The 24,500-nt window shown below is 40.8% G+C and overlaps 5 protein-coding genes across 5 annotated transcripts; 1 reads left to right on the forward strand and 4 right to left on the reverse strand.

Annotated features, from left to right (window-relative positions):
- LOC145776259 (uncharacterized protein F54H12.2-like) lies at nucleotides 1-1,299 on the reverse strand. Its single transcript, XM_082587660.1, has one exon. The coding sequence runs from the start codon at nucleotides 1,297-1,299 to the stop codon at nucleotides 1-3; it is 1,299 nt and encodes a 432-aa protein (XP_082443786.1).
- Nucleotides 1,300-5,341: 4,042 nt separating this feature from the next.
- Nucleotides 5,342-6,812, reverse strand: LOC145776260 (uncharacterized). The gene is made up of 4 exons (XM_082587661.1): nucleotides 6,724-6,812; nucleotides 6,586-6,654; nucleotides 6,412-6,474; nucleotides 5,342-6,305 (listed from the first exon to the last, which is right to left on the reverse strand). The coding sequence occupies exons 1-4, from the start codon at nucleotides 6,810-6,812 to the stop codon at nucleotides 5,342-5,344; spliced, it is 1,185 nt and encodes a 394-aa protein (XP_082443787.1).
- A 2,105-nt stretch (nucleotides 6,813-8,917) lies between these two features.
- LOC145776262 (uncharacterized protein F54H12.2-like) lies at nucleotides 8,918-10,216 on the reverse strand. The gene has a single exon (XM_082587662.1). It carries the CDS (start codon nucleotides 10,214-10,216, stop codon nucleotides 8,918-8,920), a length of 1,299 nt encoding a protein of 432 aa, XP_082443788.1.
- A 4,042-nt stretch (nucleotides 10,217-14,258) lies between these two features.
- LOC145776263 (baculoviral IAP repeat-containing protein 8-like) lies at nucleotides 14,259-15,227 on the reverse strand. Its single transcript, XM_082587663.1, has one exon. It carries the CDS (start codon nucleotides 15,225-15,227, stop codon nucleotides 14,259-14,261), a length of 969 nt encoding a protein of 322 aa, XP_082443789.1.
- A 1,877-nt stretch (nucleotides 15,228-17,104) lies between these two features.
- Nucleotides 17,105-21,003, forward strand: LOC145776264 (uncharacterized). Its single transcript, XM_082587665.1, has 4 exons — nucleotides 17,105-17,819; nucleotides 18,025-18,587; nucleotides 19,003-20,289; nucleotides 20,458-21,003. The coding sequence occupies exons 1-4, from the start codon at nucleotides 17,105-17,107 to the stop codon at nucleotides 21,001-21,003; spliced, it is 3,111 nt and encodes a 1,036-aa protein (XP_082443791.1).
- The last annotated feature ends 3,497 nt before the right edge of the window (nucleotides 21,004-24,500 follow it).

Below are 24,500 nucleotides of genomic sequence, written 5' to 3' on the forward strand. Positions count from 1 at the left end.
TCATGCTGAATAATCGAAAATGACGCTTTTGTTCCGATCAATTTCTAAAAGATTGTCATGCTCCGCGTAAACAATCACGTTAATGGTATGTGCCAGGGCTGTCGCGAAATGAATTTCCAATCTTAAGTTGCCATGCTTTATCAGTTCAAAATGGTTTGCTCCAGACCCAAGGTCAGGTGTCAAATCAAATGCAAACAGCGTATAACCACCCGGGTATTCCGATCTAGAAATGTCATTTCCTTCATCCGCATAATATTGGCTAGTCCCAGTAAACAGAGAAAGATAGCTGCGGATAAATTTTCCATTTGCGAAATCGGGTTGTAAAGGTCGTGACGGGATCTGTTTACCATCGCGGTACAAAGCTAAAAAGTTGGTAGAATTGTGCTTGAAATCGAAAGGATTCCTAGTGGCCGAACCATTGAATGACGCATTATCCACCATACCAATGACAACTCTCTTCGGTAACTGTCCCAAGAACAAGTTTTCTTTGGTGACAGAAAGATTCCCTTGAGGTACAGTAAAGGCCTTTGTTTCAACACGTCGTATCGGATACTTGGCTGTTCCAGATTGGAGGGCCTTGATGTGGGCGATCCTGACTGCATCGCTTGGCTTAACTTTTCTGCAGAAAAGAACCACTTCTTCTAGTTTGACCTTTCCTTGTCCCATGAGACAAAACGCGTCGGAGGCTCTAGTCAGCTTGAGCTTCATCTCAACTCCGTTGAGCAAATACCTATTCTGAAAGGCTACATCCAGATGCAGTTTTCCAATCATGTCCAATGATCGGCTTTCCGCCGTCAATAGCCTACGTTGGTTAAAGCCGCTATTTGTAGCAGCGAGCGTATCAAACTTTCCGTGGGAGTCTTTGTACCACAGGTTGGCCGATAGCTGTGTCGTCTTTGCTGGGCTTCCAAAACTGAGAAGTGTCTCTAAATAGGCACGGAACGGATACGTGTGATTAGACTGAGAAATCTGGGTGTTGTTGAGGCTCAAGTCGACTTGAGACCATAGGCTATGCAACCAATTGCAAACCGGAGCCACGGCTTGATTTGCATCCAAATTTGCCCCATCGTTCTTGACCACTTTGGCGCGAACGTAAAGTAGGGTGTTGGCCAAATCAATATAGTAGTCGCCTTCTTCCACAAGTAAAAACTCAACAGGCCCACTGTCGGTAAGAGTAGATTGGGGACGATGTTCGACATAGTGTCCCTGTTCTAAACTGGTTTGTGTTGGCGGAACAGAAAACAAATCTAGTTCGCTTTTCAATCCTTCACAAGACTTTTCATGAATCAAACTACCCATTGAAGATGTCCTTAGGAGCGACTGCTTTTCGTTTGCGTTTTTTCAAACTAGTAGACTTTTTGCTTTTTCTCGGCCTTTTAGCTGAAGGAGATGAGAAAAAGGCTTCTTGTGGTGGAGGTTGGAAAGTTCTTTTGGTTGGGGCTACAGCTCTGTTTAGTAAGTTCATGCCTGCCTGTTTAGAGCGTTGTATGGCCGCATCTTTGACATTTTTCCCTCCCAATACATCCGAGGCGAACTGTGCACCAGTCTTTAAAACCTCCTTGCCAACCATTTTGGCTCCTGATTTAAAGAGAGGTAAAACCGCTTTGCCTAGACTGGAAAAAATACTCCCCAACCCATAACCGTTTTGATATTGAGCGCCGGTAAAAAAGCCTGGAGTTCCATGCCCAACTTGTGAGACATAATAATTTTCATAAGCTTTTGCATTACAACAAAACGCTGGCTTGTAGGGCATTATAGCTGGTGAAGAAGTCTTTTTCGAAAGTGAAGAGTGACCACTACCTTCCCTGTTTCGAATTGAACTGGATTGCCTTGGTCGTCTCGCAGTGATATATGTATGGTACTAAAGTTTTTTCGTTGCACAAGATGATAGTGTACTTTTTCACTTCTTCGGTAAATGTAATCACCAGTTTTTCCTTCCACCGGTATGACACCCAACAAGGGAGCTAAAGTGTCACCGACTACGCGGGGTTCGACCACGTCACAGTACAAATAGATAGAGTAAAAACCCTGACGCAGATCCACGCGGTGTTTCGATTGATACTCTCCAGTTTTAAAACGTTTCCTGTTAAACCCTAGCATTTCAGCTAGCCCTTGACCGAGAATAAGACGGACACCGCTGTCAATTGTAAAGTTCACAAGCCTCGTGTAAGGATCGTAATACATTCGAGAAGAATATTCATTTCCCATTCGAAGCTTCAATTTTGTTTCTAAAACTTCAAGGATACTTTGAGGACTGGGGTAGTGACCAGGATCCAAGACCACGATTTTTGTATCAACCCCATTAATATACTGCACCCAATGGTTGACTGAATTCTTAACATTCCTCCAGGAGTGAGGGTATTGAACTTCGGCAACACCAACCTCCCAATCCCCTTCTAAATTGATTTCTTTTGGTAGTCTGACCACATAATCCGTCAATGTGTTGGCTGGGAAGAATTTCATAGAGCTGTTACTCGGAAGGGTCAGGTAAAACATTTCGCTTTGGATATTTTATTTTAGGTTGGGGCATTACCAATCCTAAACAGTTGGACAGCAACACGATCCAAAGCTTGTGGGGGTCCTCCGCTAAACTCAGGTTGTATAAACTGAACGATATCACAATCAAAATGACAACCATTTGAAAAAAATAGACTATTTCACTTCTGGGAACGTTTTTTCCACACATTTTCCACTCAGCCATAACGTACAACACTCGCTTCGTCAATCCAGCAATTGAACTTGTCCGGGTAACCGAGCCACTTTACAAAGATCTGTTTCTTTCGACCTTTTTTCCTCCTTCCCAAAATCGCTTCAACCTTGTAGATGTCGTTTGTTTTAAAAACTTTTTGAATTTCTTGTTCGTAAAAGGAACCTTGCAGTGTTTCCCCGTCTAAATCTTTTAAAATATAAACCTGTGGGTCTCCAGGTAAAGCTTTGTCGACAAGAAACAACTCCTCTGTCCAGTTTGGTAAATATCCTTTTTGAAAATTGCGTCTGTGTTTGCTAATGCGAACCAACGAACCAACTTCGACTTTGGGTTTTTTAGGTAAAGAAACACCTCCGTAAAGCGCTTGCCAAACAATCTCTTGATTTTCAGGATTCACAGAAGCCGGAGTGCGTTTGATGCTTCGGTGATACGAGTGATTGTAGGATTGAACCAACTTGGGTAAAATATCAATGAACCGTCTCGCTTTCTTGTATGTGAAATAACGCCACATACGACTTTTCAAGGTGCGATTAAACCGCTCTACAATGCTGGCTTTTGTCTCCTGGTTATGAGTCGTAAAGAAATGAATACCGTGGTTTTTCAACCATTTTTGAAAGATTTTATTTGTAAACTCTGTACCTTTGTCTGTTTGCAGAGTCCTGGGTATTGACTTTCGGATAATTTTAGAGAAAGCCTTGATCAAAGTTTTACCGGTTTTATCTTTTAATGGCACAACCCATGCAAATTTCGAAAACACATCAATACAGGTCAATAGATATTTGAAATTACGATTTTCTTTTTTCAGAGCCGACACATCAACCAAGTCGGCTTGAAATTGTTCTCCTATACCGCCGACCACCACACGACGACGCGGAAATTGATGACGAACTGGTTTGTGAAGGGTATAGACATCTTGAGACATGAGCCATGATTTCACTGGCTTTTTGACAACCTTTTGCAGTCTTTCAGCACCTCCAAAACTTGCAGGATTTCCCGGATCGTAGTAGCTCAGTGATGCTGACGCCATGTCACCTTTTTAACGCTCGCAGAAGGGCGGAACTCTTGCAAAACTTGTTGAAACTCTGTCAACCCCACTGGTTGAAAGCTTTTAGATTTGTGAACAACGGCTGATATCAGATGCTTTATATTGGAATTGGGAATCACCTGTCCGTGAATTGTGATCTCACCAGAATTGTTCCAGCCTAAGGATGAATTCTTTTTTATCAAGTCAATGAGACCGCGACTTTTTCCAAGGTAACTCTTTGCTACTCCAGCCAAAATATCGTCTTCGGTAAATTGTTTTTTCTCTTCTACAACAACTTTGGTCGGGATGTTGGCATATTTGTCGCGATACACAATGTACTGTTGCAGGACTTGATCGTAAAGCCTCACTTTATCGCTTGTGGGCAGGTCGGGTCGGTTGAGGATTTCATTCATTTTCGAGTCCAAGTCACTCATCGCGTTCACTAGCGGTGGTTTTTGAATATTTTTTTCCCGAATTGCTTCTAAAAGACGCGGTTCCACTAGACTCATCTTTTTGACACTTTCCATTTCTTATTTTGAGGTGAGAGTACCAATTAATCCAGCGATCGCCGGAATGACTGCGGATAAAAGTGCTCCTAGAAACCCGCCGTGTTGGATAAGTCGTCGTTTTTTTGTGAGACTGGTCTTCTTTTTTGCTAGCTCGCGTAAAGACTTCTTATGCTTATATAATCTTGCTTTGTGTGTTGAAGAAATAGGAACGTTACCCTTCAGCACGTTGTAACAACAATCACAAACACACTTAATCAAGTCGTTGTCTGCTGATTTAATAACCCCCTTGGCGACATTGGGAGTCGCTTTAGAAAGAAGTTTCAGGGTACCGATATGACGTTGCAAACGAGAAGTCATTTTAAAAAACTGGAACGTACACAGAATTTACTTCTCCAGGAAAGACGTCGGTTCGCAGACGAAACTTTTCCGGGGTGCTTTGCTTAAAGTCCAAGAGTAAATAACCAAAGGGCTTGGAAGTCGCGTCTGTAAATGCTTGCTGGAGGACGCTAGAACGTTTCGGGTAAGCTTGCTTCGCTAAATGAAGTATCTGAGAGTTGTCTCTGGGGTTTTTAAACACCACCAGATAATGAGCATTGAGACTAATCGTTCGATGTTCCTTACCTTTGTGAAAAAGATTTTGAACAATATACATGACACTGATGTTTTTATGGTGACTACCTTTCGTAAAAAGGTCGGTCACACTGCGGTTTGTCTCACTCATTAAATCGTCAATAACAACCAATGTTTTTTCTGAAGAGTTGAAAGTGTCGCTTGATGGTAAACCTTGCAGGAACTCGACATTGGCGATCGTCTTAAACCTTTCTTGCCACTCTCCATAACACCACAACACCCTATCCGGAATAGGGGACATCATCTCTTTAAGGTGCTCCAAAAACCTGACCACAAATTCAGTTTTACCGCTTCCAGTTGGGCCAGCAATAACACAAGTAAATGGATGCTGAAAACGAACATCCATCTTACTCGACAAGACACAAAATGACATTCGATATTGATAGCATACCCTTTTATTTCGTGAAAAGGCAACATATAAATATCAAACACATGTTCAACGATCAAAGTAGAATGATTAAAGTAGAATATTTAAGTTAAGTAAACTTTTTGAAGAGTTCCAATCACATGTCGACATATAGGACAATTTTCTAAATGTACTACACATCCACTGCAAGCACATAAATGCCCACAAGGAATGATCAACACATCGATCGCACGATCCAAGCACACTTTACATTGCAACGTTTCACAATCTTCAATTGCTTCCGTCGTATCTTTCGTTTCATGCAATATAGACGTTTCATCACTACGATTAGGGAATGTTCTATTCATTTTCAAATAGTTACATTGCTCATTTGCTTTCGCGTGTTCTGTCCAAGGACATTGAAAACCCGCCATGAAAAAGGAGGTGTCGCACCAAAAACAAACAACCTTTCTCAAGTGTGTGCAGTAAGTGTGAAAGTATTGTTGTGCTGCGGTCTCCAGGTTCAAAAGTGTACATCCACGAAACAAGGCTAAACAGCGGAAAAAGCAAAGATGGTCCGAGTATTGACGTTTGGTATTTCTATTCATATTTAAAGCATTTACTCCAGGGTTATTGAGAATAAACTCTGGCAGCTCGACCCCACACCCAATGAAAAATTTAGGTAATTTATATACAAAAAAAGTCACATTTGTCACTTTTTCAACCACCCACGCACTATCTGGTCGTTGCTGCCTTGCAAATTCTAAAAAATCCTGGTGAAATAAATCATTTAAAAATTCCAAAAAATCCTCTTTGTTTGAGATTAGTTTTGCTAACTTTAAAACAGTGTCTGTGCCATGTGAAGCATGGAAAAATTTTAAAGAATTGTTCAGGCGATGGCGTAAAATAAATCCAAAACTGTAATTAATTTTAAAACGATGCTTTTGCTGTTCAAAAATAATACGAATCAATTGGTTGCGAAGTTCTTCTATATTCCGATCAGATAATGAAAAGTTGAAAACGTCTTGAATTTTGTTTCCAACCTTTCTCGAGTCAACAATACTGGAGTGATGTTGTGTCATAAACGTTCTGAAAGAAAATATGTCTGTGAGACATTGGAGTTTAATGGGTTTAACATTTCATCACACAAAAGAAAATATGCATAAACTTTTGTTTACAACATTAAATCTCTTACTTTAGTTGAGCATCGATTGTCTCTCCATTTACTTCATCTCTGTCTGCTGATTCCTCACCTGTCCTGCAAAAGATCTTAAATGAAATTTCATCGAGTTGTGTCTTTAAAAATTTCTCACCCCTCTCTCATTGTCGCATCTATCAACAGTTTACATCAATGAATGTCAATACTCACTCCTCAACAGCAGGGTTTGGTTCCTCGTTCATGTTGCCACCAGTTTGATTTTGCGACCAATCGATCTCTCTGTCAATGTTTTACAATTAGTGCACTGTTGTAAATAAGGAATACCACACCAAGAATTTAAACACTCACTTCCAAAAGTCAGGATTTAATTCATCATCTATTTTGTTGGCTGTTTGATTTTGGGACCAATCGATCTCTTCCCACAGGGCCGGATCCATATCATGTTCAGCAATTGCTGTTTGTCGTCTACAAGAATTTAACATGTCACAAAGTGGGGCTAAAGAGCTATTTTGCAAAAGACTTTGTTTATCTGCAGTTTTTGTATACTTGTAGAGATTTGAACAACTATTACTTTATCAAGTGTTTAACAATGCGTTTCTTTATCACATCAATAAGACATGTATAATTACAGAACATATTTACAGCTAGTACCATCAATTGGTTTGTTGATGAACACACACTTACTTTTTACATCGTTTGGCATGCAGAGATCGACTGTAGGTTTTTGAAAAGGTTTGTTGACACAACTCACAGGTCCATCGAATATTGAAATGTTTTTTCCTATGCCTCTCTAAGCTTTGTTTTTGAGTATAAGACCGACCACAAATCTCGCAGGTAAACATCTTGAATGAAATGTCACTGACTCAAACGCGCGATTTTTTATAGACCTAATCTTTTTTTTTTTTCTTCTTTTTGTGTTTATACACGCTATGGTGCAATCGAGTTGAAAGTCCACAGATTACTGTGCGTGCAATATCGAGTTAAAAGTTCACAGATTACAGTGGGATGGTGCAATCCTCTTTATGTCGTCATACCGAATTGTTATGGGACCTAGTGATATCTTGGCAACGGACTTTTCAACCTCGGAAGTAATTCATTTTATACCTTGGGGATGGACTTTTCAACCTCGGAAGTATTTTCAGTGCTAAAAATTTTTAATCAATGCTGGTGCAAGTTATAAAATCTTGTGTGTCTTCACCTATCACTAAGAAATGACGTCTTTCTGGTTTAAATAGAGGATATGCTGTCTATCGGTTTCAAATATGCAATCTTATAGTTCAGTAGCTGTCCAACTTAGAAAGCAAGCTGAAATCGCGATGGCACACATGCCCAACTTACCTCACACTAGTTGTTATGAAGGTCTCATCGAGTCTGAAAAGTTGAACGCGGGGGCCAGACAAATGCAAAAAATCTCCGACGAAGTGAGGTTAAAGTTTTCAGAAATCGCCGAACAAGGAGATTTATTACCGCAAGGTGGAGGCTTGTTACAGAAAGGGATATTGAAAGTGAAACAACGAGGTTTCCACTTCTCAACCGAACAACTAAAAGAAGTCGCGACAGTGCTTTTCGAAGAGGATCCGTACATCTTATTCGTTCCAAAAACAAAGACAAAGGCCTATCTATCAATATTATATTGGGCCACTTCAGAAGACGACGAAAACTGTGCTCGTTTGAATCATATCGAAGCAGTCAAAAAAGAAATTTGTCCGGATGAATTTCGCCTTTCTTTTACAACGGACAAGGTCTATGCCCCTCGACACTATGTTCATTTTGTGTATCAGCGGTGTGAGGAATTCTACATTGCCTGCAAAGGGAAAGATCATCTGACAGAAGAATGCCAACAGCAATTGGAATTTTTTTCAAAGCTTCTCATCACACCCGAAGAAACTGAAGAACCTCCAGTTAAACGTATTCGTGTATAATTCACTTTCAATAAAAGACATGAAGAAATGTTTCATTGGTGTTTTTATTGTGTAAATACATAGTATAAGGTGGTACACATATATAATATATATATATACTATATACATATATATAATATACAGTACACTATACATATCATATACATAATATACATATACAAGCAATTAAATTTTAATTTTATATGTATGGCGCACAAAGTCGTCAACAGCACGATCGTTTGCAGTCAGATTGGAATGAAACTTTGCCACAATAGACCTCATTGATAGTCCGCGACAACGTTTTAATAAAAAATAAACACAATAATGCCCACAAACGAAAGACAATGGTCCTTGGATCGTGGTAGAGTTGTAGACCCACTCGATTGCATGTAAGTTCATAAAGTCGACAAATTCATCATGGAAAGGTGGAAGGCCGTAGGAGTCAAAATATTCACTTTGATGCTCTTCACTCAGGAAAACAGCCACCCAATGCTCACCGGGTTGGTCGCTTTTGTCAGTGTTAAAAACGTAGGCGGCAGGAGGGGACACATCTCGAGGTAGCATGTCTCTCGCGTAAACTCCTTGAAACACACGCTTTAGACAGGGGTCGTTGTACAAAATTCTTGAAATCTGGTCCGAGTTCATGCTGAATAATCGAAAATGACGCTTTTGTTCCGATCAATTTCTAAAAGATTGTCATGCTCCGCGTAAACAATCACGTTAATGGTATGTGCCAGGGCTGTCGCGAAATGAATTTCCAATCTTAAGTTGCCATGCTTTATCAGTTCAAAATGGTTTGCTCCAGACCCAAGGTCAGGTGTCAAATCAAATGCAAACAGCGTATAACCACCCGGGTATTCCGATCTAGAAATGTCATTTCCTTCATCCGCATAATATTGGCTAGTCCCAGTAAACAGAGAAAGATAGCTGCGGATAAATTTTCCATTTGCGAAATCGGGTTGTAAAGGTCGTGACGGGATCTGTTTACCATCGCGGTACAAAGCTAAAAAGTTGGTAGAATTGTGCTTGAAATCGAAAGGATTCCTAGTGGCCGAACCATTGAATGACGCATTATCCACCATACCAATGACAACTCTCTTCGGTAACTGTCCCAAGAACAAGTTTTCTTTGGTGACAGAAAGATTCCCTTGAGGTACAGTAAAGGCCTTTGTTTCAACACGTCGTATCGGATACTTGGCTGTTCCAGATTGGAGGGCCTTGATGTGGGCGATCCTGACTGCATCGCTTGGCTTAACTTTTCTGCAGAAAAGAACCACTTCTTCTAGTTTGACCTTTCCTTGTCCCATGAGACAAAACGCGTCGGAGGCTCTAGTCAGCTTGAGCTTCATCTCAACTCCGTTGAGCAAATACCTATTCTGAAAGGCTACATCCAGATGCAGTTTTCCAATCATGTCCAATGATCGGCTTTCCGCCGTCAATAGCCTACGTTGGTTAAAGCCGCTATTTGTAGCAGCGAGCGTATCAAACTTTCCGTGGGAGTCTTTGTACCACAGGTTGGCCGATAGCTGTGTCGTCTTTGCTGGGCTTCCAAAACTGAGAAGTGTCTCTAAATAGGCACGGAACGGATACGTGTGATTAGACTGAGAAATCTGGGTGTTGTTGAGGCTCAAGTCGACTTGAGACCATAGGCTATGCAACCAATTGCAAACCGGAGCCACGGCTTGATTTGCATCCAAATTTGCCCCATCGTTCTTGACCACTTTGGCGCGAACGTAAAGTAGGGTGTTGGCCAAATCAATATAGTAGTCGCCTTCTTCCACAAGTAAAAACTCAACAGGCCCACTGTCGGTAAGAGTAGATTGGGGACGATGTTCGACATAGTGTCCCTGTTCTAAACTGGTTTGTGTTGGCGGAACAGAAAACAAATCTAGTTCGCTTTTCAATCCTTCACAAGACTTTTCATGAATCAAACTACCCATTGAAGATGTCCTTAGGAGCGACTGCTTTTCGTTTGCGTTTTTTCAAACTAGTAGACTTTTTGCTTTTTCTCGGCCTTTTAGCTGAAGGAGATGAGAAAAAGGCTTCTTGTGGTGGAGGTTGGAAAGTTCTTTTGGTTGGGGCTACAGCTCTGTTTAGTAAGTTCATGCCTGCCTGTTTAGAGCGTTGTATGGCCGCATCTTTGACATTTTTCCCTCCCAATACATCCGAGGCGAACTGTGCACCAGTCTTTAAAACCTCCTTGCCAACCATTTTGGCTCCTGATTTAAAGAGAGGTAAAACCGCTTTGCCTAGACTGGAAAAAATACTCCCCAACCCATAACCGTTTTGATATTGAGCGCCGGTAAAAAAGCCTGGAGTTCCATGCCCAACTTGTGAGACATAATAATTTTCATAAGCTTTTGCATTACAACAAAACGCTGGCTTGTAGGGCATTATAGCTGGTGAAGAAGTCTTTTTCGAAAGTGAAGAGTGACCACTACCTTCCCTGTTTCGAATTGAACTGGATTGCCTTGGTCGTCTCGCAGTGATATATGTATGGTACTAAAGTTTTTTCGTTGCACAAGATGATAGTGTACTTTTTCACTTCTTCGGTAAATGTAATCACCAGTTTTTCCTTCCACCGGTATGACACCCAACAAGGGAGCTAAAGTGTCACCGACTACGCGGGGTTCGACCACGTCACAGTACAAATAGATAGAGTAAAAACCCTGACGCAGATCCACGCGGTGTTTCGATTGATACTCTCCAGTTTTAAAACGTTTCCTGTTAAACCCTAGCATTTCAGCTAGCCCTTGACCGAGAATAAGACGGACACCGCTGTCAATTGTAAAGTTCACAAGCCTCGTGTAAGGATCGTAATACATTCGAGAAGAATATTCATTTCCCATTCGAAGCTTCAATTTTGTTTCTAAAACTTCAAGGATACTTTGAGGACTGGGGTAGTGACCAGGATCCAAGACCACGATTTTTGTATCAACCCCATTAATATACTGCACCCAATGGTTGACTGAATTCTTAACATTCCTCCAGGAGTGAGGGTATTGAACTTCGGCAACACCAACCTCCCAATCCCCTTCTAAATTGATTTCTTTTGGTAGTCTGACCACATAATCCGTCAATGTGTTGGCTGGGAAGAATTTCATAGAGCTGTTACTCGGAAGGGTCAGGTAAAACATTTCGCTTTGGATATTTTATTTTAGGTTGGGGCATTACCAATCCTAAACAGTTGGACAGCAACACGATCCAAAGCTTGTGGGGGTCCTCCGCTAAACTCAGGTTGTATAAACTGAACGATATCACAATCAAAATGACAACCATTTGAAAAAAATAGACTATTTCACTTCTGGGAACGTTTTTTCCACACATTTTCCACTCAGCCATAACGTACAACACTCGCTTCGTCAATCCAGCAATTGAACTTGTCCGGGTAACCGAGCCACTTTACAAAGATCTGTTTCTTTCGACCTTTTTTCCTCCTTCCCAAAATCGCTTCAACCTTGTAGATGTCGTTTGTTTTAAAAACTTTTTGAATTTCTTGTTCGTAAAAGGAACCTTGCAGTGTTTCCCCGTCTAAATCTTTTAAAATATAAACCTGTGGGTCTCCAGGTAAAGCTTTGTCGACAAGAAACAACTCCTCTGTCCAGTTTGGTAAATATCCTTTTTGAAAATTGCGTCTGTGTTTGCTAATGCGAACCAACGAACCAACTTCGACTTTGGGTTTTTTAGGTAAAGAAACACCTCCGTAAAGCGTTTGCCAAACAATCTCTTGATTTTCAGGATTCACAGAAGCCGGAGTGCGTTTGATGCTTCGGTGATACGAGTGATTGTAGGATTGAACCAACTTGGGTAAAATATCAATGAACCGTCTCGCTTTCTTGTATGTGAAATAACGCCACATACGACTTTTCAAGGTGCGATTAAACCGCTCTACAATGCTGGCTTTTGTCTCCTGGTTATGAGTCGTAAAGAAATGAATACCGTGGTTTTTCAACCATTTTTGAAAGATTTTATTTGTAAACTCTGTACCTTTGTCTGTTTGCAGAGTCCTGGGTATTGACTTTCGGATAATTTTAGAGAAAGCCTTGATCAAAGTTTTACCGGTTTTATCTTTTAATGGCACAACCCATGCAAATTTCGAAAACACATCAATACAGGTCAATAGATATTTGAAATTACGATTTTCTTTTTTCAGAGCCGACACATCAACCAAGTCGGCTTGAAATTGTTCTCCTATACCGCCGACCACCACACGACGACGCGGAAATTGATGACGAACTGGTTTGTGAAGGGTATAGACATCTTGAGACATGAGCCATGATTTCACTGGCTTTTTGACAACCTTTTGCAGTCTTTCAGCACCTCCAAAACTTGCAGGATTTCCCGGATCGTAGTAGCTCAGTGATGCTGACGCCATGTCACCTTTTTAACGCTCGCAGAAGGGCGGAACTCTTGCAAAACTTGTTGAAACTCTGTCAACCCCACTGGTTGAAAGCTTTTAGATTTGTGAACAACGGCTGATATCAGATGCTTTATATTGGAATTGGGAATCACCTGTCCGTGAATTGTGATCTCACCAGAATTGTTCCAGCCTAAGGATGAATTCTTTTTTATCAAGTCAATGAGACCGCGACTTTTTCCAAGGTAACTCTTTGCTACTCCAGCCAAAATATCGTCTTCGGTAAATTGTTTTTTCTCTTCTACAACAACTTTGGTCGGGATGTTGGCATATTTGTCGCGATACACAATGTACTGTTGCAGGACTTGATCGTAAAGCCTCACTTTATCGCTTGTGGGCAGGTCGGGTCGGTTGAGGATTTCATTCATTTTCGAGTCCAAGTCACTCATCGCGTTCACTAGCGGTGGTTTTTGAATATTTTTTTCCCGAATTGCTTCTAAAAGACGCGGTTCCACTAGACTCATCTTTTTGACACTTTCCATTTCTTATTTTGAGGTGAGAGTACCAATTAATCCAGCGATCGCCGGAATGACTGCGGATAAAAGTGCTCCTAGAAACCCGCCGTGTTGGATAAGTCGTCGTTTTTTTGTGAGACTGGTCTTCTTTTTTGCTAGCTCGCGTAAAGACTTCTTATGCTTATATAATCTTGCTTTGTGTGTTGAAGAAATAGGAACGTTACCCTTCAGCACGTTGTAACAACAATCACAAACACACTTAATCAAGTCGTTGTCTGCTGATTTAATAACCCCCTTGGCGACATTGGGAGTCGCTTTAGAAAGAAGTTTCAGGGTACCGATATGACGTTGCAAACGAGAAGTCATTTTAAAAAACTGGAACGTACACAGAATTTACTTCTCCAGGAAAGACGTCGGTTCGCAGACGAAACTTTTCCGGGGTGCTTTGCTTAAAGTCCAAGAGTAAATAACCAAAGGGCTTGGAAGTCGCGTCTGTAAATGCTTGCTGGAGGACGCTAGAACGTTTCGGGTAAGCTTGCTTCGCTAAATGAAGTATCTGAGAGTTGTCTCTGGGGTTTTTAAACACCACCAGATAATGAGCATTGAGACTAATCGTTCGATGTTCCTTACCTTTGTGAAAAAGATTTTGAACAATATACATGACACTGATGTTTTTATGGTGACTACCTTTCGTAAAAAGGTCGGTCACACTGCGGTTTGTCTCACTCATTAAATCGTCAATAACAACCAATGTTTTTTCTGAAGAGTTGAAAGTGTCGCTTGATGGTAAACCTTGCAGGAACTCGACATTGGCGATCGTCTTAAACCTTTCTTGCCACTCTCCATAACACCACAACACCCTATCCGGAATAGGGGACATCATCTCTTTAAGGTGCTCCAAAAACCTGACCACAAATTCAGTTTTACCGCTTCCAGTTGGGCCAGCAATAACACAAGTAAATGGATGCTGAAAACGAACATCCATCTTACTCGACAAGACACAAAATGACATTCGATATTGATAGCATACCCTTTTATTTCGTGAAAAGGCAACATATAAATATCAAACACATGTTCAACGATCAAAGTAGAATGATTAAAGTAGAATATTTAAGTTAAGTAAACTTTTTGAAGAGTTCCAATCACATGTCGACATATAGGACAATTTTCTAAATGTACTACACATCCACTGCAAGCACATAAATGCCCACAAGGAATGATCAACACATCGATCGCACGATCCAAGCACACTTTACATTGCAACGTTTCACAATCTTCAATTGCTTCCGTCGTATCTTTCGTTTCATGCAATATAGACGTTTCATCACTACGATTAGGGAATGTTCTATTCATTTTCAAATAGTTACATTGCTCATTTGCTTTCGCGTGTTCTGTCCAAGGACATTGAAAACCCGCCATGAAAAAGGAGGTGTCGCACCAAAAACAAACAACCTTTCTCCCTTCTCCAGTGTAGCACAACCCTGCTCTGGCAAGAGAGGCTTTCTCATGAAATAGATCTAAAGGTGCGAAAACAAACGATACAACCCGATGTCTCCACTTTTCCATTGTGACAGTTTGTGGTTGAGTTGAGCGTGGTCGAGGTGAAATTAAACCTCTTCGAAGTAAGAGTCCAGCAGGCAAGAATCCACCTACTTGAAAAGATGCTGGTCTATTCAAATAGGGATACCTTCTCACGAAATTTAACACAAAATCGAACCCCATTTTTTCTTGGATAAACTTGCAATGAGGGAAATACTTCGCGTGCTCTACGCAAGGAATGTCTGTTGATACCCAATGATTCAATCCTCCCCCACAACAAAAACAACGGACACGGTCTTTGTCGCCATAATAATAGAAACCGCTGTCCGCCATGTTCTCAGGACAATGGAGAGAACTTGAAAAATACTTTTTATATTGTTTATTCTCTTGAAAGGTATTCATTCTAGCTCTTTTTTCCACCAAATGAGGAGCAGCAGGAGCTGATTCTGGACAAACAATGGAAGATAAACCACCTGAAAGTGCCACATATTCATTTGCTGTTGCAACACTTGAAGAGCCAAAGTTTCTTTCCACTGCCATCACATCAACTAAGGACTAATGATACTCTACTGCGGTATATATATAACGTACAACTCAGAAAAAAAGAAAATGAAGTAATATCCAAGAATAGTGCAATATTATCAAAACATCTGACGCAATCGTTGCGACATCGTGGTAAGTTTTGCACAAGACTCTGCCAGGACAGTGTCAGGTACTGCTCTGCCAAGACTCTGCCAGGACAGTGTCAGGTACTGCTCTGCCAAGACTCTGCCAGGACAGTGCCAGGTACTACCAAGGCTCTGCCAGACTGCTCTGCCAGGGCTCTGCCAGACTGCTCTGCCAGGGCTCTGCCAGGGCTCTGCCAGACTGCTCTGCCAGGGCTCTGCCAGACTGCTCTGTCAAGGCTCTGCCAGGACTCTGCTTTTTAGCACTGCCAGGTTTTTCGTACTGCCAGGTTTTTCGTACTGCCAGGTTTTTCGTACTGCCAGGTACTGCTTTTTCGTATTGCCAGCAGATATCGATCGGACCCTCCTCTACTACTTGCTCCAAAACTTGCAGGATTTCCCGGATCGTAGTAGCTCAGTGATGCTGACGCCATGTCACCTTTTTAACGCTCGCAGAAGGGCGGAACTCTTGCAAAACTTGTTGAAACTCTGTCAACCCCACTGGTTGAAAGCTTTTAGATTTGTGAACAACGGCTGATATCAGATGCTTTATATTGGAATTGGGAATCACCTGTCCGTGAATTGTGATCTCACCAGAATTGTTCCAGCCTAAGGATGAATTCTTTTTTATCAAGTCAATGAGACCGCGACTTTTTCCAAGGTAACTCTTTGCTACTCCAGCCAAAATATCGTCTTCGGTAAATTGTTTTTTCTCTTCTACAACAACTTTGGTCGGGATGTTGGCATATTTGTCGCGATACACAATGTACTGTTGCAGGACTTGATCGTAAAGCCTCACTGGTTTTTCGTACTGCCAGCAGATATCGATCGGACCCTCCTCTACTACTTGCGATATACAAACAAACTCCAGCTGACTGAACAATAGATGACACTGTGACACAACACTAGAACAATGGGCAATTGCAAGACGTCAACATTTCGCAGTTTGACAAAAAAAATTGCAAACAACAACTAAGACATTAAAAAGTATGCGTTGACGCTATGCGCTAAAAAACTGCGAAAACTTTACGGCGCAGCCTCAAGCGCAAACTATCCAAAAAAATGTGGCCGCAAACGTTAGCGCAAACAAAAAGTCTACGCCGCAAGTATGCGGTGTAGAATTTGCGGCGCACACGTAGCTACATCTCTGACAAAAAGAGTGCCCAACGAGCCAAACGATTTGCTGCCAAAGAAGGTGTCGATTTGGTCGGGCCACAAAGACTAAGCAACGGTTTATGATCTGTGACCAAAATGAATGATCTACCAAAAAGATATTGATAGAATTTCTTTAGCGCAAAAATTATCGACAAAGCCTCTTTCTGAATTTGACTATAGTTTCTCTGCGAAGTTATTAATATCTTTGAAACGTTTGCTAAAGCCGTTCTGTGCCATCTGGTTAACGGTGAAACAAAGTAGCACCGATGCCCACTCTAGAAGCATCACATGCGATACCTACCGGAAGTGACGCATTGAAATGTGTAAGAACTTCATCAGTAGAAAGATAATGTTTCAGCTGAACAAAAGAGTTTTCCTCGTACTCTAGCCTTGCCACTGATTTATCTTGCAGTTGTACTGGCAGAACGAGGAGAATAGAATTGTGCAGAACTATGTCTACCGTAGATGTAAGCTACTGTATTTGGTTAACCTTATATTTGTTTTGTTTGTTTAGCACGAATTTAAGTTGATTAAAGCCAAGTTATGTTTTTAGTTTGGTTTATATCGTAACAATTTAATCAACTTATTTATCTGGTGATGGAACGTTTGTTGAAACCGAAAGTGCTAGACCTTGACCTGAGTGACGCACTTGCTGCTAAGCACTGCAGACATTGGCTGAAAACGTTTAACGCCTTTCTCGAAGCAGTTCAGCGTTCTGTGCCAAGCCGTGAACCCGCTGAAGGCGACCATAGCTCTCAGAATTTCTCAGCAGTAGATAAACTAGCATTACTGCACTGCTATTTGTCACCTGAAGTGTACGACCTTGTTGAGAACTGTTCTACCTTCGACGCAGCAAAGGAAGTACTCGATAGAGCCTTCTTAAAGGAGAAAAACAAAACTTTTTCCCGTCACCTTTTACTCACCAGGGAACAGAAGCATGATGAAATTATCACATCGTACGCAAGAGCACTCAAGGCACTTGCCCGAGATTGCCAGTGGCGAGCTGTCAGCGCGGAAGATTTCAAAAGGGAATTAACTCGAGATGCATTTATTACTGGAATCTCTTCTTCAGCTATCAAGCAGAAACTACTAGAAGAAAAATCACTCACCCTTGAGGATGCTATAGCTAAGGCTGAATTACTCGAACAAGCGCACAATCAATCCGGATGTCTTTCAACTACTCTTCAATCTTCCGTCGCTGCATCGTCAAGAAGTGCCAATATCCCACTAAGAAAATGCTACTTTTGCTCCGGAAAACTGCACCCGGGCGGAAGGATGGAATGTCCTGCTCGGGACGCTTCTTGCCGAGCATGTGGAAAAAAAGGGTCGTTTCGAAAGAGCCTGTTGAAAATCACAAAAAAGACAAAACAATCGTATCAAAGCACAATCTACATCTGCTTCAATACTGGGAGATCAGCACTTATCGTCTGGATCTGAAGATGGCATTGTCGCTTCAACAGTTTCTTATTGATTGTCGGTTTTAGCCGGTGTGCCATCCTGTTTGTCGTCTTTTTCAGTTTCCGTGGAAATAGCCGGAAAACACATCACTGCTCTTCTAGACTCCGGGGCATCTCATAGCCACATTGACTGGAAGGTTGCGAAATGGCTTAAGCTGGATCCTCCATCAGGACCCACTTCTTCAGTTTCACTAGCTCGCGTAACTCAAAATTTTGAGTGTCTCGGAAAGACTGCTGCTAAAATGACTTTATTTAATCGCGAATATGATTTACAACTGGGAGTTGGACGCGAACTTTGTGCAGACATCATCCTCGGACAAGACTTCATGGCGCTGCATCGACGGGTGATTTTTGAATTCAATGGTAAAAAAGAGGATATCATAATAACACCTTCAAACTGTAGTGTTGCAGCGGCTAAAGTCACAGCACCTCGTCTATTCAAGAATCTGGATCCAGGAGTCCGACCAATCGTCACGAAGTCTAAACGTTTTAATCCAGAAGATCAGCATTTTATTCGCCAGGAAATCAACAAACTCTTTGCTGATGGGGTTATAGAGCCTTTTACTTCACCTTGGAGAGCTCAAGTTTTAATCGCAGATGACGGACGCCATAAAAAGCGGATGGTAATTGATTACTCTCGCACCATTAACAAGTTTACACTTCTTGACGCTTTTCCTTTACCGAGAATTGATGACCAAGTGTTTGCCATTGCCCACGGAAAGATATTCAGCACATTAGATTAAAAGTCAGCTTATTACCAAGTTCCCCTGTGCATGGAAGATCGAGAATACACTGCATTCGAAGCCGTAGGGAGACTGTTTCAATACTGTAGACTCCCTTTCGGAGTTACAAACGGAGTTGACTAATAAAACTTTTCTGTTTTTAGTGAACCACCCAGCAAACTGTCTACTTGAAGCGGTTGACTGTCTTATCTTATCATTAGTCTCGTCCTGTTGCTCAACACAACAAACAGTGTACCAGCCTCATTTTTGATTACAAAAATGAGGCTGGTACACTGTTTGTTGTGTTGAGCAACAGGACGGGATTACAAATAGAGTATCAGCATTTCAAAGAATTATAGATGATATTATCCGCAAGCATAAACTCCGAGGGACATATGCATATTTAGACAACATCACAATTGCTGGAACAAGTAAAGAAGATCATGATCATAAGCTCAAAGCTCTCTTGAAAGCTGCTGATGAAGAAGGTTTAACGTTTAATGATTCAAAATCTCTTATTTGCAAATACGAAATCGACGTACTTGGCTACAGGATTTCTCATGGAGTAATCAAACCCGATCCCTCAAGATTGCAACCACTACTAGATTTACCCGTTCCAAAGTGTAAAACTGAACTTCAAAGAGTCGTTGGGATGTTCGCTTACTACGCTTGTTGGATACCCCAGTTCTCACAAAAGGTACGTCCACTAAACCTCGCAATTACTGGAAACACCTTCCCCTTATCTCAACTGGCGTTACAAGCTTTTGAATCATTAAAACAAGGACTTATGAATACTTGTCTATCGTTTATTCGTGATGACTTGCCCTTTCAGGTTGATTGTGATACATCTGAACATACAATAGCTGCAACTTTAAACCAAGGGGGGAGACCGGTAGCCTTTTTCTCAAAAACACTTTCAAAATGCGAAAGAGCGTACCCTGTTGTAGAAAAAGAGGCTTTAGCTATAATTGAAGCAGTTAGACGTTGGTGTCACTATCTTCATGGTAAAAAGTTTAAATTAATTACTGATCAACGAGCTCTTTCATTTATGCTTGACCTAACTAGCAAAGGTAAAGTCAAAAATGCCAAAATTCAACTTTGGAGAGCAGAATTGGGTTGCTTCGACTACAGTGTAAAGCATCGGCCAGGAGTCGATAACGTTGCTCCTGACACTCTATCTCGCTCCAAAGTGATCGCTAGCTACTCTCAACAACCCAATCTAAAAGACATTCATCGCCAACTTGGGCACCCGGGAGTTATTCGTCTTTGGCAATTCACTCGTTCAAAAAACTTGCCGTTTTCTCTAGATGATGTGAAAAATGTTTGCAAAAGCTGTCGTTCGTGTTGTGAAGTGAAGCCTCGCTATCACAGCTTGGATAAAAACCAACACTTAATACGTGCCACGAGTCCCTGGGAAAGAATAAGTATCGATTTCAAGGGTCCAGTAAAAGGTGTCAAACCATACATTTTAATGGTTATTGACGAGTATTCTCGTTATCCATTTGCTTTCGCATGCAAAGACCAATCCTCATCAACGGTGTTAAAGTGTTTATCAGAACTTTTTGTACTATTTGGCGTTCCTGGATACGTACATAGTGATAAGGTTCGGCCTTTATGTCCAATGATGTAAAAACCTACCTTACAAGTAAAGGTGTGGCTACCAGTAGGAGCACACCATATCACCCCACTTGGTAATTCACAAGTAGAAAGAACGAATCACACTATTTGGCAAACCGTACAGTTAATGTTACATGATCGTCAACTTCCGCAGGAGAGGTGGGAAGAAGTCCTACCTGACGCTTTACATGCAGCGCGATCATTATTATGTACCAGCACAAATGCTACTCCGCACGAACGTTTTCTTAGGTTTGAACGACGTTCAAAGCTCGGGAAGAGTTTACCTGATTGGTTGCTCCGACCAGGATCTGTCCTGCTTTGTCGGTTTGTCAGGAACAAGGACGAGCCATTAGTAGATGAAGTTGAATTGCTCGATGCGAACCCTAGCTTTGCACATGTTCGATATCCAAATGGCCGAGAATCAACTGTATCGACTACAGACCTTGCTCCTTGTCCGCAAAAAGAAAAACCAGCAGAAGACAACAACGTTACCGCCTCACCCGAACTACTGGATTTACATTCACAACCTGCACCTGAATCACCAAAGTCCGGAATTGAATCTCCAAAGTCTACACCTAAAAATCCGGTTGTTGAACACTCGCACAAACCGGCCGTGATCGATGTTGAGGTTCCTGCCCTTCGCAGATCCTCTCGGGTACGAAAAGAACCTGACCGATATGGTGCTTATGTGAAACATTGATGTATCTACAGTATTTTCTTGAGACAACAAGTATCGAAATTCTAAACATGTTCATAAATCAGCGGGGAGGAATGTAATGATTGCTTGCCTGTAATTCACCTTGTTTACTCGCTTACATAATCATGTGTGCCCTAGGTAATTGTACGCTTTCTAGTTCTGTACTCTAGCCTTGCCACTGATTCATCTTGCAGTTGTATACTGGCAGAACGAGGAGAATAGAATTGTGCAGAACTATGTCTACCGTAGATGTAAGCTACTGTATTTAGTTAACCTTATATTTGTTTTGTTTGTTTAGCACGAATTTAAGTTGATTAAAGCCAAGTTATGTTTTTAGTTTGGTTTATATCGTAACATACAGTAACAAAACCAACAAAAGGAAAAGGAAGGTGGCTGGTCACAGCGATAAACCATAATATCTTCGTGGGAAAGTTGTAACATAAAATTCCCGGATCCGTTCGTCTGTATGCAATGACAACCGAAAAAGAATACTCTTCTGGAAACGTCTGTTCAAGAATTGTATTTCCGCAAAAAATAGCCAACAGGCTGTCGAAAATTAGTAAACACGTATGCACTACGCAGCAGAAAACTTGTCACCACAAAACAGAATTACTTGGATAATGACGGAATTTTTGTCTAGTTGGTAAGCACAAGCAAACAGTTTTAATAATCGACCAACCTTTAAGCAACAATTCTAAAAATGACGGAACTGACTGAGATATTTCAAACCACATAACTTTCATACTGTGACGTAATAATGATAAGCATTATGAAGCTATTCAAGCACCTGGTAAATTTGGCTTACGCAACATCTCGTAATTCAAGATTTAAAATGATGAAATATTTCACAGGTGTTACGAAAGGTGATGAAATCTCTGCTCATGTTTAGAAATATTCCATGACGTAAAACGCCAGAGTTTAGTAGACCTTAACGGTTTTATGTGACGCTTGATTTGAAGATTGTCCGTAACAGTGGCAAAACCTTAATGGTTCAATAGACGTGCATGAAAAGATCTAATTTTACGGTATATGCATCGATAAAAATAGTTAGGCACGGCCACCAAACATGATACTTTAAACAAGTAGATAAATTACCGTAGTGAAGAATCAGTCGTCTCCTCGTTCCTTAAACAACTGGAGCGCCAATTGCTGAAGCAATGAGAGCACGACTGAACTTAACAACATCACAAGAACAAACTAAAACACACACACATATTGAAATTAGATAGCCTAACGGACTAGCAAAACAAGGACTATTTATAGATTTCATACAGAAATAAAGTGTTCGCAGCAACGATATTCCATAGTGTTTTTGGTATCGCTAATGAAAGGTGGAGACTCTTTGGTAGTGCTGATGAAGGATGTAGTGTCTGAGTTGTTTCAAGCATCTTTTCCAAACCAACCTAAACAATAATCATACGAAAAGTCAAGCGATCCTCTGAACGAACATAATAGCTTATAATAATTAGTAGGTAGTTAGATGCAAGCTTGTATACTACCTTAGTGATAGGCCTATATTCTTACTGATTCTTATCTGGCAAAGAATAAATTAAGCAATAGCCTACGGTATAGGCCTAGTAGGCTAGCTTATTCATGGAAGAGTAAAAATTGCAATCATTATCCTCATCTATTCGGGAGTAGCCTAATATATATTAAGTTATACGTATAGACTATAGTAATATATGTTAATGTATAATATAGTAGGCTAATATAGACATAATGTAGGATAGATTTATAAAAGTGGCATTTGGAAAGGCAAGCTATGCCAGGATTTGGTGCAACTGTAGCGGACGCGGCAGTTAACACGCGCGCTCATATGCAGCCGTCCATGCTGACGGCGACATTCCTCGGCAGAACCGGGATCAGAACTGGCGAGGAATGACCAGGACACAATAGTCTTCTTTACTGCCTTATTTATCGACTAGTTTGACAGAATAGTAGGCCTACTTGATCACAAGACAAAATTCTTTAAGGCCGCGTTATTTATTAGTTTGACTTCTAGCTTCAGAAGAACAGAATCCGAACACATCAAAATGAGAACACCGAACTACTGACAATCCCACTACCAAAACACTAGCATGCTGGCGTATTACATTATGAACTCCATCACAACGAGAAGAACTTCAACTTCGGGGTAAAAGGAACTTCGTTTACAACTGCATCTTCCAGAGAATAGAATTCTACATACGGTATTATCTTTTACAATTTACATTCTAGAAGCCGCAGAAATCAACCAACGAGCTTGATTACAAAAAGAACAGTAGCAGTCTGAGAATCTGAGCCTGAGTCAGGGATCATAGTTGCAGTTTCTTAAAAAGGATGGATGGATGGTCATTTTATTTTTGTTTGGATGCGAAACGCCGAAACATACATAAAACAAAAACTGACAGTGTGCATCCAATGAGAGAGTGCGAAAGACCGTAGCCCTGAAGGCGTGGAAGGTCATCGAGTCTGCACTCTCTCATTCAAATAGTTATACAAAAGAAAGTATTGCGTTGTTAATATTGTTGCAAATTGACACAAAAAAAAAGAAGGAAGGAAGAACAGAAAAAACAAAAAAACAAATACAGATACTACAAACAATAATAACAATTAACATAGTCAGGTAGTGGATGTCGTTTTTATAGCTCTTGATTATTGAAGAAGTGTATTTTGCACATTTTACTGAAATATTTGAAGCCTTTGTTCATGTTTTTTTTCATATTTTGAAGTAAACAGTCCCATACCTTGATTCCCATGTGTCACGATTTCTTTTTATCTCTTACCAGGAAAAAGACTTGGAAAGGTTCAATGACGTAGTTTAATGGGTCAAACCGAAAAGCAGTCAATTAAATGTCGAATAATTCTACTAGTGAAATGATAATCTGACTTCTTGAAGAACTTTAACGAACGGCTTCTCAAATAACTCTAATTTCGAACACAATTTATATCAGCACCAATTCTCATCTACTTGTATTCAATTACTTCAAGTCTCAATCACCAATAATTTCTACATCAACTACCAATCCACAACTCATAGCACAACTCTCATAATCAACTCATAATAATAATAATCATCATAATAAACATTACACAAACTACACCACTATTTATAGTTGGTTGTTCAGTCCAGTAACTTCGAGAAGGTTACGTAAGGTTACATCATAAAGAACCATTGTTCTATCAAGCAGCATTTAAATGTTAACAACAGAAGTCTCTAGAATGTCACGTAGGGAAAATGATTCCAGAAAACACATTTTACATAATACAGATTTCGTAATCAGAGGTTACTTCAGGTCATAACCGATAATAACACACCGCACCAGAATTCCATAATGAAAACAGCACATTCTGTCAAGACGCAGAGTAGCCCGACGCGACGCCTTGCACATTGATTGTGACACCATGCATTTTAAACTTTTTTGAAATAATTGGGTATTTGCCAGTTTAGTATAAAGTGAATTGGAACTTGAGCGTCGGGTGTTATACGAATGAATAGATGATACATGTGTAAAGAAAGT

Source organism: Aplidium turbinatum, chromosome 8 (genome assembly GCF_918807975.1).
Source record: "Aplidium turbinatum chromosome 8, kaAplTurb1.1, whole genome shotgun sequence".
Lineage (NCBI taxonomy): Eukaryota > Metazoa > Chordata > Ascidiacea > Aplousobranchia > Polyclinidae > Aplidium > Aplidium turbinatum.